Raw genomic sequence first — 20,293 nt, forward strand, 5'->3', positions numbered from 1 at the left:
TTTACTATAATCGGATGTTTTAATCATTTTGGGGTTAATTTTTGAACTTTTTATACAACATAAATATTTATATATAATATATAGGTGACCAAGACGAGAAATTCTAAACAAGTAGTTCAATTATATGAATGTTACCATCTAATATCTAGAATCCACACCATTGTTTCTTGATGATTATTAGTTAAACATGTGGTAGACTTAATTTAATAATATATGATAGACTATGAACCTCATTTTTGAGTGAACACATTCTATGACATAATGAATAATAGCATGCATATTTTCAAGTCCATCCTATGCTTAATAGCATGCTACCCCGAGAATGTCAATTTAAGTAGACAAGCAGTTGGTAAAGCAGAATGATTAGAATTGACTTCGATTTCTCAAATACCAATCCTAACAACTTCGAGTGGTTGTAGTTAACTCACACAACCTCCCCTTGGTTGATTAGATTAGGCTATAATTACACATTCCATTAACATATGATTTCTTTAACTAGCATGATAACCTAAGCAATCGTGTTAACAATGTTATTTTAGAATTATCAAAACTAGATAAATAGATCACAATCTATATCTCATCATTTCTAAGTACAACATAGAGATCCATGTTTTATCTTGAATAAATTACCAAAGTATTCTTTTTACCATTTCTAGTTTCCAAGAACATGAATAAACATGAATGACTTTTTAGTCATCAACTTTAGTGTATTGGATTAAAGTGATAAAACATTTTTTTTATCAATGGATAATTGCAAAATAACCATGTACTTTACCAAACTAAACCACATATTTTACATAATTATCAAGTAAAACAAAGCTTCTTCATAGGTTTTAGATGGTAAATGGAGTTTAGCTCATAATGAGCATAGTTACGAACATTAGGATGGATGATAATAACAAACACATGATTAAACTAAAACAATTTAACCAAATGTGGATGAATCTCCCTTCTTAATGATGATGATGATGATGGATGATGATGATGGTTGATGATGATGACCTCCAAGCCTTCAAACTCTTCACTAGATCTTCAATATGAGTGTTAGTGGGTGTTTTTATAAGTGAAAACCGGATAGAACTCTCTTCAAGGCACACTTCTCAAATGACACAAGAGCCTCTATTTATAGGCTGTCTGGATGTAGAAGCACGGCCCTGTGCTTTATTAAGCACGGCCTCGTTTCTACGTGTCCTAGTTGCATGTTGTCAGATCGTACATGATGACTCACCATAGCCCCGTGCTTCATGAGGCACGGCCCCGTGTTTTTAAGTGACATGTGCTAATTCTTTTTGTCGTTTCTGAAAGGTGGCCACGGCCCCATGCTTCCTGAGGCACGACCCAGTGCTTTTTAGTGACATGTGCTAATTCTTTTTGTCGTTTCTGAAAGGTGACCACGGCCCTGTGTCTAGTTGTCCACTATTTTATCTTTTCTTGTAGATTTTTGTCTTTTCTGATAGCTAAGCACGGCCCCGTGATTCCAGAAGCACAGCCTCGTGTTTCCATAAGCACAACCCCATGCTTTCAGAAGCACAACCCCATGCTTTTTGAAGCACAGCCCCATGTTTTACTATTTTCTTGGGTTTTCTTTGGTTTTTCTTCGGTTTTTCATTCGTTTCTTTGTTTGAGGCTTGGATTCCCCTGAAAATACATTTTAACATGATAAGTAGTTATTTTAACTATATTATATGATATAAGTTGCAGTTTTTAGAGATTATTTAATGCTAAAAAGATGTATATTTTTATATACATCACTTGACAGGTAGGATCTTGATCTAACTTGCTTATATGATTGCTAACTCGTTTATAACTTCTAAACTTGCACAAACTTAGAGAAAACAAAACGTTGGCTCGTCACGGCAATCAGGCACGCCTTCCTATATTAACTATGAGTAAATGAGGTGTATTTTGGGATGAGAAAGTCTCAATGCCCGTCACCCCTTTTATAGGCGGATTTCATAACCCATCGCGATACGCAATGGTATAAACTGATGCCCATCGCGTATCGCGACGCCGCAATTGACACCGCCTTGCCACGTTGTGACACGTGGCCAGTCCAATTGTGTAACGTGTTGACATGTGGTTGGACACGTGTACCCGGTTACTTAACGGGATCATAGCGATACGCGACGGTCTTATTGGTTTAGGTCGTCGTGTATAGCGAAGCCGCCCAGTCTTTGACTTTTGTGTAAGTCCATAGCGCTACGCGTTGGTCTTGATGCTTATCCCATCACGTATCGCGATGGATGAATATTTTCAGAATTTTCAATTTAAGTCCCTAGACTTTAGAATTAGATATTTTTTGGCTAAATTCTTATAGGGTAGATTAGGTGGTGTTACAAATACACTCATCATCACCATCACTACCATCAATGGGAGAATGCATCAATGGATCATGTTTTGCATCTTATTGTGGTCCAAATGATTCGATACTAATTATTCACTGCTTAAATAAACTAGAAATTCGATACATTAATGTGACACATGAAAACACTTTATGAAACCAAATGATTACAGATTTGACCTAAAATGTATATGCCATAACTTAATTGTATCTAAAATCAAAATTTACTCATGTCAATTCAGAGCCAAAATCACTGAATCCACCAATGATTCATCTCTTAAACCCTAAAATGTCTAAACAACAAACGGACCTCAATTCAAATCCAGTTTAGATCCAACGCAATCATTAGATTTAACTCAAAATAAACCACCAGCGTTACAAATCAATCAATTATAACTGATTTATAATTGATTTATAGAGATATATCTTCATGAAATCAATACAAATAACTAATTAGCAATCTAACAATAACAAAAATAACCTAATCGTTCAAAATCCATGAGAGTGAGTAGACACCGGTTGAAAAATCTCCGACGGCCTAGCCACCGGTTGCAAAAACTCTGACCGCCTAGCCATCGGTTGAAAAAACCCGACCGCCAAACCTCGGTTGCAAAAAAGTAGATACCGGTTGCTAAAACTCCGACCGCTATCCATCGGTTGCAAAATACTCCGAACGTGTAGCCACCGGTTGCAAAAACTCCGACCGTCTTGCCACCGATTGCAAAAACTCCAACCTCCTAGCCGTAGGCTGCAAAAAAACTCAGACCGCGTATCCACCGGTTTCAAAAAATCCAACCACCTAGCCACAGGTTGAAAAACTTCGACCACCTAGCCACCGAAAACAAATGGTTGCAAAATAGCCACCGTCACAAGTACAAAATTGATTTTTTTGGGCGATCAAAGACCTAAAACCGCTTAAATTACTATTTGACTATTTTCTCTATTATAAATACATCTTTTGGGCGGTGTATGGTTACTATGAACCGCCTAAAAGAGAGAAACAAAGTTAAATTTAAATTGTTATCATTATATGTTTCTGATATATATATATATATATATATATATATATAACTATTATATGTCTCATAATTATATGTTCATATTTAAATGGGATAAATTATTAAGTTGGGAGATTAGAAGTTTTTTCAGTGACTGTTTCATATCGTCACATAGATTACAAGAACCATGGCCTATTTTGTCACGTGCTATATATTATTAAGAAAACCCAAATAATTAATTAAGATGGCTTAGAAATTATATAATACATCTTAGATATATTTAAAGCTATAAAATGTGAGATAATTATAAATTATAAATTTCAAATATTTGTAAATAAACTAAAAATAAATACTAAATTAATAATTTCATATATTGTATTTGGTTGAGTTATTCTATAAAGGGTCACACAAATAAAAATTGAGAAACCATATGTAACATCCCCGGTTTTCGTAATTAAATTCGTATCCGTTTACCCGATTCGGGAATATATTTCGAATCTTTTGCATTAATAAAAACTTAGTATTTAAATGTGTTTAACTTAGTTTATGATTTTATAACTTTTAATCACGCCAAATAGTCCTTAAAAACTCTAAAATCGCTTAAAATAGCTAAAAAGCGCATTAATAGACGTTCAGCGGCTAAAATTGACAACAATTGAAAATCAGGATATTCCCTTACCCGTAAGGGGTGTAAGCGAACCGGACGCCAGTCTGATCGGCAAGAAGTTCGTTTATGTTTGTCCGTTTTATCAACGAACCGGACATGGACAAAAAAGTTCGTTCGGTAAGCTTAACGGACGAACACAGAAAAGAAAAGGGTCATGGTCATGTCTCGTTCAATAGTGTTAAGTATATTTGGGCACTATATGGTGTAATTCCAAATTTGTAGGTAAAGTTGTTTGGATTTATGTTTGAAATTAATATGTAACCGTTTATATTTGTGTACTAGTTTCCATTGGTGTATGTTGTCCATTAATGTTCACATGTTCGTTTGTCCGTTATTGGCAACTAATGTTTGTTTACAATATTAATGAACAGACACAAACGAACACAGACAAACTTAATTTCTTAATGAAAGGACATGGACATGAATTTTCGTTCGGTAGAGTGTTCGTGAATCGTCCGTTTGTCCGCCAAAAGCTTAACGGACGGACACGGACAAGCTCTCGTCCGGTCTGGTTCGTGTACACCCCTACTTCCCTAGCCGCGTAGCGCGACCAACCCATAAGATCAGCAAACCGTTTTGTTTTTCATTTAATGCCAATTCTTTTTTAAACTGATCTAATCACGAAAATTATGCCCCAAGTCATGCCATCTGATATTATAACATGTCCACATTCAATTTCTTGCTATACAAACGAAATCTCTTGGTTAATTGTAGGGGTGTTCAAGAAATCCGAATAACCGAAATTCGAACCGATACCGAACCCAAATAAACAGATCCGAATTCTTATTCGGATCGGATCGGACTCGGATATGGAATTTTAAAAAATTCGGATTGTTCGGATTATTCGGAATTCTGTTTAATCCGAATAAAAACATGTTTTTCATGGTATTTTCCAGTTTAGTATATTTGTTAGACTATTATTTGAAGTTTGAACTTTAAATTTGTTTTAAGAGTAATTCGTATTTTCCGGTTTGTATGTTTATTGTGATTCTAAACTATTAAATGTTATGAACAAAAAATTATGGAATTTCTTTTAGGTTTATTTGAATTCAGATAGATTCAAATGGGATAAGAATATTCATAATTCGGATCGGATCGGATTTCGGATAGGGTCCAACTATTTTCAAATCCGAATAACCCGAATCGAGTAATCCATTATTTGATCTGATGAACATCCCTAGTTACGTGTCCTGATTTTGTCATAATAAGCTTATACGATTCGTAAACGCGTGGATTTCTTATTCAACAAGTCTTACATCTACCTATTTAACCAAACCATAACATAAAACCCTAAAATATCATTCAAAACATCAGCCATCATTTATTAATCTCAAAATATCTCTTCTCCTTTATCAATTTCATAAAGTTTGTTCAGGTTCTTTCATCCACAGGTTAACTTTGGCGTTCAAGACTATTTGACTCGTGATTTCTCATTGTTCCATAATCTTTCTGGGTAAGTTGTCTTCATGAAAAACATTTATATTTGTCTAACTAACAAAATCCCTCAATCATTTTTACTGATTGATTTGGTTTTGTCAGTCAATTGGACTCCGACTCGTTTAAGGGCAAAATAGTCAACAAGCTTCGATTTCTAACACTTCTGGACGATACTAGCTTTCGGACCATAAGACTTTTATGTTTATAAACAAGTTTTGATAAATAATATATATATACACACACACACACACATATATATAATATTAAAAAATTGATGTCAAATACATCGGGTGTATAATCGGGTAAATCGGTCTTTGTTATCGAGTATATATAAATCCCAAATTTGTTCCAAACCCATTAAAAAATTTCAAAACTAATCGTCTAAACCCTTGCGAGTCGGGTATTACCCATCTCAATTAGATTGGGTTTCGGATTTTCCTATAAGGTCCGGTTTTCACTTCATCATTCCATAAAACCCACTAAAAATGGAGGGAATATGAATGCTTGATTATTTTTTTTTTTTTTTGGAATTTTCCTGTTTTTACATTTTCATTCTCCCTCCCTTCCTCTTTAACTGTAACTTGTTTTATTTTAAATAGATCTCATCCTCAAATTCAAATGGTTTTCTAGCAGTTGTTGAGAAATAATAGCCACCATCGAGATGGATTTTTGTCTACCTTTCCACCATCGTTGCTGTCGTCGTCGATCACCATAGATTGGATGTGGTGATGGTAGTTATTGGAGTTAAACTAGAGTAGCATGAACCTTGTTTACTGTTTAGTGTTGCAACTTTGGGGCTGAACTGACCAAAATAGATTTGGTTACTTGCAAAAGTTACTTTATGCACCCCACATGTTCGATGAAATACCTCAATGCAATCTCTCTTTTTGCTTAAATGTACTTCGTAGAACTCTAGTCATTTCCATTTGCTGATGGGTGGCTTGATGCTCATCATTGGTGTCAAATGTAAGTTCTTATTATTTTTTTATCTTGTAAGTTCAATTTTTTAGCCTTAGCCTTTTATTTTCTTACTGTTAGCTATTTGTGTTCTATGCAAAAACAAGATACTCAAGTCATCTTTTTCAATACCCAAAAAACAACCATGGAAGAGCGCAGTAAAGATTTTGCAAGTGTTATAGAGCACATAGTTCAAATCCACAAACTTCATCATGACAAAAAAATATTTCATTGCACCATTTTTTCATAGGTAATATATCTTATTGTTTTTAGTATATTATGATTAATTTTCTTTATTATATTACTAAATTTTTATTACTGACTTTATTGCTTCTTATTTTTGTAGCAAGCATCAGGTGTTGTTCATCATTTCCCATGTGAAACATGTTAAGGGCGAAAAGAACAAAAATGATTATCTTCTTTCAAACGCAGTCGGAACTTATTTTGGAGGTTCATTTGCTTGGAATATAGTAAAGGTATGCTATCTACATTATATAGATATAAAATATATTTTTATTTTATATACTAATTGAATTTTACCTTTTGTTTTGTTCTATCTAGTGTAAGCAAGAAGGATTTTGGGAGTGCAAATTCATGGTAATAGGACATGTTTTTATCAAGCAATATAGTTCTCCATACAGTGTATGTATTCTATTCTAAATTTGCGTACTTTGATTTAGCGTGTTGTTTTGGTTAATCGAGTTTACAACTGTATTATTAGGTTTCGTATTTATTATTTGGCTCTCGTTGTTCGGATGATTCAAATACTTTTTAAATGTTTTGGGTTACTTTGGTTTAATTAATACTTACATCTCATTTTTTGTTTTCTTTTTGCAGCATTTGAATGTTACAACAAATATCACAGCAGAGGAGATTGACAAGTTGGAGCTGATTTTTATTTGGTGTTTCAAGATGAAATGAGCGATGTAAAGTGTAGCTTAGATAGATTTGTGTTTGAACAAGTAGGTTTTGTAAACTATGTATGACTAATTAGATTGGTTTTGTATTTTTATGGGTTTGTTTTCCTATTTGTTGGATATATATGAAATTTCAAGAATTTATAGAATTTAAATATATATTTTTTAATTTCACTTTATAATGAGTTGGTAGTTTAGGCTTAAAGCAACTGGTGGGCCTTATGTTGATTAATAGTTGGCCAGCCCAGCTAAACAAAAACCCATACATGGCCTGATTAACTAATAATTTTGGGCGGTTAACACTCTATTTTGGGCGGTCCCATCTTCTTTGCAGAAACCAGCTTTTGAGCGGTTCTCTGATATTAATTTGGGCGGTTCATTCTGGTTTTTGAGCGGTTTCAAGTCTTTTTCAGCGATACCTGTTTGGGCGGTTCAAAAACCGCCTAAAATAAGCAATTCACCGCCCTAAACAATCCCTTTAGTGCGTATCAAGTAATTGACACTTTCGGTAGCAAATTTGTTAAACTGGTTGCTAAATTTGCTACCGGTTTTTTTCGGTAGCAAATTTTGGTCGCAATTGCTCAATACTCAGTAGTGTATATATTCACTTGAATCGCTTGACTTGCGTGAGTACATTGATCTAAAGGGAGACTTGGAGAAAAGATTATATATCTGAAACTTTCCAGAATAAGTACATACTTTGTGGACTATGTTTAAATTTTTTTTATCAGATTTTAAATTACTTCTATTGTTGACCAAATTTGATTAGTAAAAATGTTATTACTACTAATGCGGGTGCATTCGACTGATTGGCCTATGATTCATCATGCGTAATGAACTTTATGGGTGTGCTAAATGGTTTGTTTTTTTAGACTAATAAAAAATATTATTAAACCATTAACAAGTAGCTAGTCAAAAACATTCACCCAATTAAAAACTATAAATGGTAACGAAAAAACACTAAAAAAAAAAAGCAGTCGACCCTAGTGAAAGATTAATCTTGAATATTAATAAAGTTAAGGGTTTATTATGTTATATTTATTTTACTTAATTGAATTGTAGTAGGTTTAGGAAAAGTATGTCTTGTAGAGCAAGTTTAGTACATCTATAAATAGAGTCTAGATTATTAGTTTTATTTAAGTCAGAGTTAAGAGAGAGTCAAGGAGTCTCATCTCCATGTACGTTTGATAAGTTCGTGAAGTTCGTTTGATTATATGAAAAGAGACGAGGGTTGTCACCCCAATATCGCGTGTTTGTTTGTTTGATATGATTGTTTGATCTGTCTGGGCCAACACCTAGAACCCCAATAGCCAACATACCGCCACTACACTCGAAAATCGCTCCTCTCCTCCAAAGAGATCTACTCTTCATCCAATCTACTCGAAAACCGCCTTCTCAATCTACTCTTCATCCAAAGAAAACTTACAGCTTTTATTTCCTCCATCAAACTAACAACATGAATCGGCTTCCTATGCACCAAAGTGTTCCTCTTCTTCCACAAGTACTAAACCGCCACAAGACAAATAGTTGGGAACATGTTGCTTTATCCAATCTAAACGAGGAATAAATACGCCGGTTGAGCCTAACACGTATATAAAAAATTTATCGTATATGTAAATATAAACACGACATGGGTTTTCAAGAGGTTAGCACAACCATGACCTATTTCACACAAAGTTTTATTTTGTTGTTTTTACATATTAATAACTCAAACAAAATTACAAATACATATCTATTTTTTATGGTTTACGTATTTTTTTATTTTATTTTTTGAATGACAATTTTTTTTTAGTTTGTGAAACTTAAACCCAAAACCTTTAGGTGTTAAATATGTTTTACCTCTGTCACTAAGCCACGAACTCTTGTGGCCCACCCCGGTTTGGACCCCCCCCCCCTTGTCACACCCCAACCAAAGGCGGCGGAACATGCCGGGGTGCAACGATTGCTCATAAGCGCATGACACTATTTAAAGCGACAATATTTAACAAACTCATTTCATTTCACAACATCGAAATGTCACATAACCAAATATTCATAACTCAAATACAACAAAATATAACAAAATATAGCAAATCAAATATTGTTCATTTTTGCTAATATCCTAACGGTTTTGTGACGTTTTCTTCACCGAACTCCATAATCAACCTAGATGCAAACCTGTAACATTTCATAAAATAAAGTTTATCAACACAAAGGTTGGTGAGCAATTCATAAGTTTGAACAATAGATATATAGTATGAAAAGCCACAAAACTAGTATACAAAACCATAAATAATAGCTATAAACTTGGACAAATAGTTATCGCTAACAAGTTAGCGACACCCAACTATAAGGGGTTGCCAAATAGTTTAGGATTTTATAGCTATCGTTAATTGCATTACGTTAACGACACCTTGCCACGAGGGGTTTCCAAATGGTCTAGGATTTTTAGTTCCACCATCCAAAAGCGATAAACACATAGTCAAATAAGCATAGAACACCAAATCGAGCAATTATTCAAGTAAGGTATACAACAACGTTTGTGGTTTAAGACCCAAGTATAAAACATTTAGTTTAGATAAGTTGAAATGTCACCCCCAAAATAAAAGATAGAAAACGGGGTATGAAGTTACTCACGTTCAAGTAATAAACTTGAAAGATTGATTATTTGGAGATTTGCCGGAACGACGAGTTTAACGTATGAAGCCTAAATAAAAGAAAGTCTTGGATTTAGAAAGGTTGTCTTGAAGATCTTTAAATAAAATAATTGTTGAAAAAACTAATCAATTAAAGTTCAAGGTTTAAAATGTAACTATTTAAGAATTAATAATAATAACCCTTTTAAAAAAATGTAAGTTTGCTCAAAACCAGGTTAAAGTATCTAACCTTAATATTTACTTAACCAATGTTAAGTAATAAGGTGAGGAAAATGCTAAAATGCAAGTTCCATTAGGCTAAAGATACTAAAACGGGTTTTTAACGAGTGTTCGGGTTGTCGGTTCGGGTCTTGACAAATGGTCGAACCCAAAGTCAACTTTCCAAAATATTAATTTTTATGAGATAACTCATTAAAACATACTAACACTTAACCAAGTACGTAGATCTATTGTTTAGAACTAACAACGCACGTTAAGCGAGTGTCCGGTTTTGTCGGTCCAAACTATGTTATGAGATCAAGTTGGATCCAACTATTCCAAGTACTTAAGAAAATAATTAAAATCAGTTTGTAAACTATTTTTTTTAAAGAAATATACAAGTCTTGATAGCTAAAAACACACTCGTGTGTCTTAAGCGAGTAAAAGTCGGTATAGTTCGGTTTGGTTCGGTCTCCATCTCACAAATAGTTCATAGATGGTTTCTACATGCCCAAATATCATAGAACTTGTATATTGGTTTATAAATGAAGAAAACTTACATTTTACAACAAAAAAAAAAAGTTAACTACAAGTCTTTTAAGTAAAAGTTTCGGTTTAGTTCGGTTTCCATCTCCCAACGAGTTCATAGATGGATTCCATATGCTTAATATCAAAGAACTTGTAAAAATGATTTTTGAAACTCAAATCTAGCAATAAACATGTTTAAACAACTATTTTAACAAAACTAGTAAACAAAAGTTCGGTTTCCGGTTTGGACTAGTTTCGGTTAAACCGAGGTTAGTCTTATACAAACCCACACCATGGAACTTGTAAATAAGATGTACAAACTAAAGGGTTAGAAGTTAGTCATAAGTGATATGTATAATAAGTTATGTGTGTGTAAATATATATCAAGAACACGAAGTCCTCCATGAAGCCTTGCCTTATGACATTCGAAACTTAACCAACCAAAGTCGGTGAAGTAACAAATAAAGGAAACAAGGGGTGTGTATTATATATATGTTGTACCACCATATTCAAGAATTAGTAATGTTAGATGAACAAGTTAGAATGAAAGACTATAGTTAGTTTGACTTGAGAAGTCAAAACTTCAAGAATACATAAGAAATAACAACCTTGAATCTATGGAGTTTTGAGAGAGTTTTTGGAGAAGTAGCAAGAGTAAAATGAAGAAGATGGGTGTATATATAGGGAAGGAGTGAAGGGTTGGGTATAAAGATTCTTTTATGGTTTGCATAAAAATGGGTATGTTTAAATGGTCAAACAATGCATAATATAAAAAAACAATATTTTCTATATTTTATATATTTTAAATGACAAGATCCAATATTTTATATATTTGAAATGTTCGGGTTACAAACGGGTCGGGTTTACATAACAAAAGTGACCCAAAATTGACGAATGTCACACCCCCCCTCATAGAGTTTCTCTCGAAGGGCATAACTAGGAGTGTCAAATGTGTCGGGGTGATGGATTGAAATGTTTCGGGTTGACGAGTTGGTGTGTTGAGATTCTTCAACCCTAACCCAACCCTTATTTTTATTTGTGTCATGTCGTGTCGACCCATTTAAATTTGTGTCGTGTTCGGATTGTGTTTCGGGTCAACTCATTTTATGTTCATTTACGAATATGAGTAATACATAATGGCTTAATAATAACCTCAATACTCAATTACTCTTATTCATATAATACATTCTAATAACTTGTGATATATCTAATTGTTTTTGTTTATTAATCTCTAATTCTCGATTAATAAACTTATGTTCGTATATTTAGCTCATGATAAAAATAAACGAATGGAAATAATAAGAGAATAGACGATTGGGACTAATAAATAAAAATGCTGAAAGTGAATAGCGGATAAAATATTTTAAAAAGTTATTAGTTTATCTTTTAAAAGTTAATAGATACGTGAAAAATTATAAATCAAAGTATTTAACTTTAAAATTTTTAAAACTCCTTATCTCTAAACAAAATATTAGATTCTCTAAAATTCTTAAACGGGTTAACAAGTCAACTCACTTTTTAACAAGTCGGTTTCGGGTTGCCTTTTTTCGACGCGCGTGTCGGGTTTGGGTTGACTTGTTTAAGAAAACGGGTCGTATCAACCCAAAACCTATATTTTTTTCATGTTGGGTTTCGGGTCATGTCAGGAATTGACAGCCCTATGCATAACCCCTGGTTCCAGGTCTTCCCCGCGTCCTCAAAGGAAACTTCTCCCCTGATGACACTTGACACCAGTTGTGCCGCCACAAGAGCCGAAAACCTCTGATGAAACCCCTTGTGTGGCTCGTATTAGAAGGCAATCTCCTGAAGAAAGCCTAGTTCTTATTTTTATTGCCATAATCAACAAGACTAGCCTAAAAAGGTTATTTTTTAATTTTTATTTTTTAATTATTTGGATGATTGTGGGTCATGTCATTATAATGTATTAAAATACTATAAATATAATACATACATGTAATCTTTATTTCAGTTAATATAACATTTCGTACAAACCCGTTTACCAATAAAAAGGAACAATTAAAAAGAAAATTCCAAAATGACCCAAAAGAGAAGAGAGAGAAAAATGATCCTAAAAGAAACCAGATTCTCAAACTAACCCATCAAATTTGTACTGAGTCGACACTTTGGTATTATAACTGACGGGATTTTACAACCAGTTAAAACTTAACACTTGGAAAGTTTCTGACATTTCCAACGAGATGTTTAAAAATCTTAGGGTTTTCGTCAATATTTCTAATTTAAATCATTTTGTAAAAAACAGTCTCTCCAGACGGTTTTTTTATGTTTCTTATCTAGTCCGTTTAAATTATATTTTTCTTGAGAAAAAAGTTTTATGAATTTCGTCTTCCAATACGCATTTTGAATGAATTTGTTCCAAGTAGTTCATATTCTCATGTTTTGTTCTTATAAGTTTTAAAAGTTTAATATCGTCTCGACCGATGGGATTTTTGGTATTCTGTCTCGACCGACAAAGTGTTTGAATATTCCGTCTACTCTGACTATATTTTTAATTAGGTTTCAGGTAGACCCCACTTTCTTAAATTAAACTATCAATTAAATCTAATATTAATTATCTTCATCTTCTTCCATTTTCATCTTCAACTTCCAAGTTCCAAGTATAATTCTAGTTAGGTTTCAATTAGGTTTCATGGAATTTGATAATATTGTAGTTTGTTATGGTGGCAAATGGCAAAACACTAATGATGAAAGCAGTGAATATGTTCCAACAAACTGTAAACAGGGAGGTGTTAATCTTGATTCAAACATCAACCATTCGAAGTTGGTGGGTTTACTTGAAGCTCGGTTTAAGGTAACACACATTCACAATTATCATATAAGTTCTCATCGTACTTGTATCCCGTAGATATAGAAGATGACTATGACGTGTCTCTTTTTTTTAAATGGGCTGGAAAAGTGAACAATTCTGAAATAGTGTTCATGTATGTTGTTGGAGACTGGAGAGCATGGTAATTATATGTCAGATGCTATCGTTGAGTTGATCTCCTCTCTTATACTTCATTTGGATAAACTGTTATTGTTATTGATGGATCAGATATAAGAAGATATAGGAAGATAAATGATAAGAAGATAAACTATAAAAAGATATAGGAATAATATTATATGGGATTTGAACTTACCAGATAAAAAACATGAGAATATGAACTCCTTGAAACAAATTCATTAAAAATGCATCTTGTAAGACGAAATTCATAAAGCTATTTCTCAAGAAAAATATAATTTGAACGGACCAGATAAGAAACATAAAAAAAACTGTATGGAGAGATTGCTTTTTACAAAATGATTTAAATAACAAATATAGACGAAAACCCCAAAATTTTTAAAAATCTCGTCGAAAATGTCAGAAACTTTCCAAGTGTCAAGTTTTAATTAGTTGTAAAATCCCGTCGGTTACAATACCAAAGTGTCGGCTCAGTACAAATTTGATGGGTTTTTTGGGAATCTGGTTTCTTTAAGGATTATTTTTTTTTCTCCCTCCTCTTTTGGGTCATTTTGAGAATTTTCCCATTAAGAAAACACCAACATATCCAAAATATTTTTGGGCTTAAAATAAATTCATATAGAAACATTGATACATGTATAGATAAAAATCATGTTTTTTTCTTTAACGGAAGAGGATTTCACGTGTAAACGTCTCTTGATTGTGGTTATGTTTAAGGTAGACTTTTAGACCGCCATGAGACCGTACCCCCTAAGGTGCGAAAATCGGATAGAATCCGTAAACCCTCGCCTCATCCCAAGATTAAAAAATCCCTAATTTATCATTTCACCCGATATCTATCGAACCAGCCTGAGTGGAAATCAATCATGTGTCTCCACCAGAGAGGATAGAACTTTCTCATAACATAAAAGTATACAAATATAAATATAAATATAAATATAAAAAATATATAAAAATAAAAATATCAAACAGTAACAGTAACCATCATATATAAAAATAGAAAATAATATCTGTTAATTCTTTTTTTTTTCAACTAATGGCGGTGGAGTGTCAAGCAGCTGGTTCTGTCAAGCAGCTGTGACAGTAACCATCATTTCATTTCAAACCAATTTCTTTTCTTTCTACCAAACAAAGTGTTGGTACCCATTCATCTTCTACAGAGTAAACAGTTTATCAGAAGCCACAATCTCTTCATTGCCAAGTGAGTTCATCTTTTGCTGAAATTGATCAACGTTTACTTTAATTTCCCAGTACAGTATTAGTTCTAGGGTTTTGATTTTGTTTTTAACTTGCATGTTCCGATTATTATTTCATCATATATAATAATGTAATATATACTACTGTATGAAACAAGTTGCTTTTAACTCTTGGTTTGATAATTTGCTTTGTTAATGTCAAAGTGAAGAAAAGGAAACTTAAGTTTGTCAAGAAACCGAAACCGAAACGGCGAGTGAAGAAACCATCAAGGAACTGGTTGGAGCTTCCATCAAATTTAGTGGTGAATATACTCCAACGCATTGATGTGTTTGAGATCCTTGAGAATGCCCAAAAAGTGTGCACTGCTTGGCGCGATATCTGCAAGGACCCTGCCATGTGGAGGGTCATTTACATTGACAGATTCCCATATCAAAGTGAACGGGTAGGTCGGGAGATCATTAAGTGTGTTGTGGATAGAAGCCGAGGTCAGTTGCTCGATTTAACCATCGTTGGCATTTGTGATCACGAGCTTCTTCAGTATGTTGTTGATAGGTATTGTAATTCGCCTTTTTGTATATCTGCTTTTGTTTTACATTGTAGTAAGTTATCTATCTTAGGGGGTGTTTGGGATTGCTTATTTTTACCAACTTATAACTTATTAACTTTTTGAAAAGTAATAAGGTGTTTGGGATTGCTTTTGACGTGAGAGGAAAAGTTCCATAAGTTACAATAGCTTGTTTGTTTAACTTAAGGCGCACTCGTTTCACATAATGGAATGGAATTGGAATCGGAATTCGCATAGGATTTGGAATTGGAAGGAATTGGATTTTGGAATCTGAACATTCCATTAGGAATTGGAATTGAAAGGAATTGAAATCCTATTCCATACTTGATGTGTTCGTTTGACAAATGAATTGTAAACCACAAATGAATTGAAATCGGGTTTTTTTTTTAAACGAGGATAACGGCGGAAACATTTTAGTTTAGTTTTTTTAGATTTTTTGTTTTTTATTTATATTTTACGTCATAATTTTTTTTATTATCTTTTTTTAATTTTTTTATGGGTTTTCTACTATGATCAAAACCCCCCAAAAAAATAGTCAAAAATAATAATAAAAAGTTCATAACTCAAAATATAAATTAAAAACAAAAAAAGTAAAGAACCTAAAATGTTTTATTCGTTGTCCTCGTTAAAAAAAACTCAAGAAAAGATTTCAATGAATTTACTTGAATTCTTCTACATTTTGGAAGGATTTGGAATCCATTTATTTAAAGGAATTTGAAGGAGTTGAATTCCAGTTCCAATTTCAATTCTTTGACAACGAACAAACCAAAATAGAATTGAGATTCCAATTCCAACGAAACGAACACGCCATCTCATAGGATTTTAATTCCAATTCTTTTGAATTATCAGATGATTGAGTAATATTTAACATTTGTGATTGGATTTTACTTCCTTTTAACAGAAGCAGTCGGCTTAGGCGTCTAGAAATTATTGTGAGTTATGGTGAAATGTTTGGATCCAGGAGTGAAGCTTTGAAGAAATTATCCTCATTGGAGGAACTCAGCTTTTTTGGAACATGCATTTCGCAACAAGACATTGAAGCTGCTGGCCACTATTGCCCCTTGCTAAAAACACTCAGACTGAGCAGTTTATCATTTAGATGCAACAGTGATGAGGTAGCCTTAGCAATTGGGAAAAACTTACATCAGTTAACTTACCTTGAACTCATTCAGAACGGCATGAAAAACACCGGGTTGGAGGCAATTCTGGATGGTTGTTGTCACCTTGAATCACTTGACTTGCGTGGGTGCTGGAAAATCGATCTAACTGGGGACTTGGGGAAAAGATGTTTACAACAGATTAAACATCTCAAACTTCCTTATCATTCTCTTTAAGAGCGTCGTTGATGGTTTTGTTTCGAAGGTGTACTACAAGAACAATCTTCTTTTTGGCCTTTCTTAGAAAGGTAGTCATAGTTCTGCTATCAATATTTTTGAAGGAGTAGTTGTCGCCTGCCTACAAGAACAATCTTCTTTTTGGCCTTTCTCAGAAAGGTAATCATAGTTCTACCAGTGATTTGCTTTTAGACCTTTTATCAGGTTTTTTTGGTTGGGTTTTGGTCACATCCACATTATTTAGTTAACCCGATAAAACTACATTGCAGAGCTTGTTAAATTTGTGTTTGTATATAAAAAGCATTTCCTTTTAAATATATTTTTTCCGGCAACAGTCACAGCTTGATCTCTCTAAATCATGTCGGCCCGTATCAAACCATCGAATATCAAGGGAAATTTTAGCCATGGCTCTTTGATTATGCTTCTCTGGTGCCTCGAAAACAATTTTTAAATTGGTTTCTACTTTATTCACCAATGTTTTTTTTATAATTTGGGCAGAGGGGATGGTAGTATGGTACCCAATTAACTTCATAAGTTTACGAAGGAAAAGTTACAAACGAGAAAGGATAGTTGATCTTTCCGGGACAAGTCCTGTCCAGAACATCCCGATAGCTGCTAACACAACGGACCCTAGACAAAGTCTCAAACAAAGCCAGTCCATCTTAGTATCTTACCCTATCACCCCATCTAGATTTTGTATTGAGCAAAGTGGTAGCCCAACAAATACATCCCAAAAAACAGTATTTTACAACACAAAATGCATATATACCATATATAACTCATGTAAAATGTAAAATGCAATATCCAGCTATGGTCATTGATTACTCTTTGATCTTCGGAAAAAGCTTCGGTCTTTGGTTAAAGTCCACATACACTTGTGAACTCGGCCCACTGGCATAACAACCGAGTATAAGATCATAACCTGATATCCTCAACAGCCTATTTTCATATTCATCCTCTTTGGCGCAATTTTGTATATAAGAGCAGAGCATTCACATCCCTTCCCATATCTTCAAATCTAAAATTACACTAAAAATCATTATATTTTTCCCATGTTTTCGATTAAATAGTATTTTTTATACCTTTATAATTATTATTTCTCTCTCATTCACGCACAATCACTTTCAAAAAATATTAAAAGATTACATGTGGTGTACAATAACTTTTCAAATATACAGTAAAATCACTGTATTTTCTTTCTACTTTACTTACAAGTTACGACATTCTAAACCATTACTTACATTATAAAAAGTCCCCCCTCAAAATAAATGATAGAATGTGATTGCTCTAAGGCCAAAGTGCCAAACCGCTGAATTACCTTTTTTCTTTTTATTTATTATTTTTTTTTGTGGGGGTGGGGGGTGGATGGCTCAACTCCATCATAGTACTCCTATGATCCTATCCAATGCAATCATCAACCCCAGGCCCAATTTATTTTCCTATCATAGCCATTATCAGCTTGGGCTTCCTTTCGGGCCAAACACTGTACTACAATCCCAAAATGTTATATGATGCTCAAATCAAAGTATCAAACCACATTTCACTTTCACTTCTAAGATAGAATAGAAATATGGGAATATGACAAAAGTTGACCTTATATTTTCTACTGGGAAAAACTTGGCAATGACAAAATACAGAAGAATAAAAAAATATTATAATTCCAATAACAAATATAACTCCAAAGCAAACATCATTAGAATTTACCAAAAGAAGATTGTTCTGCAAAAGGAAAACATCAACAATTTAAAAATAAAAAGGATCATAAGGAAGTTTCAGATGCTTAACCTGTTCTGAACATCTTTCTCCTAAGTCCCCAATCATATCAAGGAACCAGCACACACGCAAGTCAAGTGATTCAAGGTGACAACAGCCATCTAGAATGGCTTCCAACCCAATGTTTGTCATGCGGTTACCAATGAGTTCAAGGTGAGTTAAGCCAGGTAGGTTTTTCCCAATTGTTAACGCTACCACATCATCTTCACTGGGGACTTTATATGGTTTATTGCTCACTTTGAGTGTTTTTAGTAATGGGCAGTAGTGGCCAAGAGTTTCAATGTTTTCTTGCGTAATGTATACTCTATAAAGGCTGAGTTCCTCCAATAATGATAATCGCTTCAAAGGTTCAATCTCGATTACACCATACCACAACATAATTTCTAGACGTCTAAGCTGGCTTGATCTGTTAAAGGAAGAGAAACGTAGTCACAAATGCTAATTAAGACAATCAAACGCTAATTTAATATATAGCTAATTTCTTGACCTTCTAAAATACCAAAACTAGCTAATGCATGGCGAATTATAATACCTATCAACGACATACTGAAGAAGCTCCTGATCACAAAAACCATTAAGGCGTAATTCAACCAGTTGGCCTTGGCTTCTATCTACGGCATACTTACACATCTCCCGACATACCCTTTCACTTTTACATGGCCATGGCCATGTGTTCAAATAAACGACCCTCCACATGGCAGGGTCCTTGCATATGTCACGCCAAGCGGTGCACACTATCTGGGCATTTTGGACTATGTCAACCACACCGACTCTTTGGAGGATATTGATCGTTAAATCTGACGGGAGATCCAACCAGTTCCTTGTCCGTTTCCGCTCTAGCCACGGCTGTTTGAGTTTTCGAACAAACTTGAATATCTTTTTTAGTTTTGATCTTGGTGACATTGTAGTCGCTTCAACATTCACAAATCTAAAACAAACACAGAACCCTAGAACAAGAGAATCGTTGTAGCTTCTCATAACAAATTGGTATAAATGACATATTAAAAAACCCTAATTAGAAACAAAAATAAAAGAAATCGTAAAACTCACATCGCTATCAACAGCAGAATCGTTCTGGTCAAGATGATCAAACAAATCGATGACGCACACGTCTGGTTAGTATATTTTATATTGAATAATAAAAAAAAGAAAATATATTATTTTATTTTTGTGGCTTACCCAAGCTAAGTCTTTTGAGACAAGTGTTATAGCCATATAGAGTGAAATAAAATAATATAATTATAACCCGTAAAGGTACTTATAATAAACATTGTATTGTTTAATAGATCGATGTGTAATACAACAAAATAAAATAAGTTATTCTACTTGGCAATGAGATTTTGCATTTCCAAGATGATGTGTGGTTTGTCATGCGTAATTTAAGGGTAGCTAAAAAACCTTAAATAATCGAAACAAGATTGCTCAAAAAAATCAACGACCCAAGATAATGCCAAGTATCCAATGCACTATCTCGAAATTAACTAATGTGGACCCATCAATCAGATTCAACAGCCAGAAAATAAGAAGGAAAACAGAGAAATTAAGGGAAAGGAGTTGGGACAATTTTCTGTATATTCCATTAACAAAACCAAACAATTACATATACTCTTAACCAACTACTCACGTGGAGGAGATCATGGATCACCACTCCTTTATTTTAGGAACAACACACAAGCTAAACATAAACTGAACATAAATTGCAATAATGAAAATAACATAATTAATTTAGCATAAGGTCCTGTTGTCACGTCCACTTCGGTACACATCATTAACTAAACAAATGTGA

General features: G+C 33.7%; 2 protein-coding genes and 1 long non-coding RNA gene across 4 annotated transcripts; 2 read left to right on the top strand and 1 right to left on the bottom strand.

Moving 5' to 3' along the window:
• Positions 1-6,288: 6,288 nt before the first annotated feature.
• On the top strand, positions 6,289-7,670 carry LOC143601622 (uncharacterized). Its single transcript, XR_013147690.1, has 3 exons — positions 6,289-6,876; positions 6,962-7,042; positions 7,238-7,670. It is a non-coding gene; the product is annotated as an uncharacterized LOC143601622 (long non-coding RNA).
• A 7,056-nt stretch (positions 7,671-14,726) lies between these two features.
• LOC143601623 (putative F-box protein At4g05475) lies at positions 14,727-16,910 on the top strand. Of its 2 annotated transcripts, none has more exons than XM_077078990.1 (3): positions 14,727-14,839; positions 15,039-15,387; positions 16,302-16,910. In XM_077078990.1, coding segments are annotated over exons 1-3 (783 nt in total). In that variant the 5' UTR covers positions 14,727-14,838; the 3' UTR covers positions 16,735-16,910. The 2 variants fall into 2 exon arrangements, with proteins under 2 accessions (XP_076935105.1, XP_076935106.1); XM_077078991.1 differs by having other exon boundaries at positions 16,362-16,910.
• A 1,567-nt stretch (positions 16,911-18,477) lies between these two features.
• LOC143601621 (putative F-box/LRR-repeat protein 23) lies at positions 18,478-19,410 on the bottom strand. Its single transcript, XM_077078989.1, has 3 exons — positions 19,150-19,410; positions 19,040-19,065; positions 18,478-18,913 (listed from the first exon to the last, which is right to left on the bottom strand). The coding sequence occupies exons 1-3, from the start codon at positions 19,408-19,410 to the stop codon at positions 18,478-18,480; spliced, it is 723 nt and encodes a 240-aa protein (XP_076935104.1).
• Between the last annotated feature and the right edge of the window lie 883 nt (positions 19,411-20,293).

This window comes from Bidens hawaiensis, unplaced genomic scaffold (genome assembly GCF_021521415.1).
Source record: "Bidens hawaiensis isolate Kalapana, Puna unplaced genomic scaffold, B.hawaiensis_p1.1 tig00056863_1, whole genome shotgun sequence".
In the NCBI taxonomy this organism is placed as follows: domain Eukaryota; kingdom Viridiplantae; phylum Streptophyta; class Magnoliopsida; order Asterales; family Asteraceae; genus Bidens; species Bidens hawaiensis.

Bases quoted from the DNA above. Each gene is read 5' to 3' on its own strand.
- LOC143601623 (XM_077078990.1), top strand. The intron at 15,388-16,301 runs GTATTGTAATTC...TCCTTTTAACAG, and splicing joins CTTCAGTATGTTGTTGATAG to AAGCAGTCGGCTTAGGCGTC.
- LOC143601621 (XM_077078989.1), bottom strand. From the start codon at position 19,410: ATGTCACCAAGATCAAAACTAAAAAAGATATTCAAGTTTGTTCGAAAA. The intron at 19,066-19,149 runs GTATGTCGGGAG...TTTTGTGATCAG, and splicing joins GGCCATGTAAAAGTGAAAGG to GAGCTTCTTCAGTATGTCGT. The intron at 18,914-19,039 runs GTATTATAATTC...TTCCTTTAACAG, and splicing joins CTTCAGTATGTCGTTGATAG to ATCAAGCCAGCTTAGACGTC.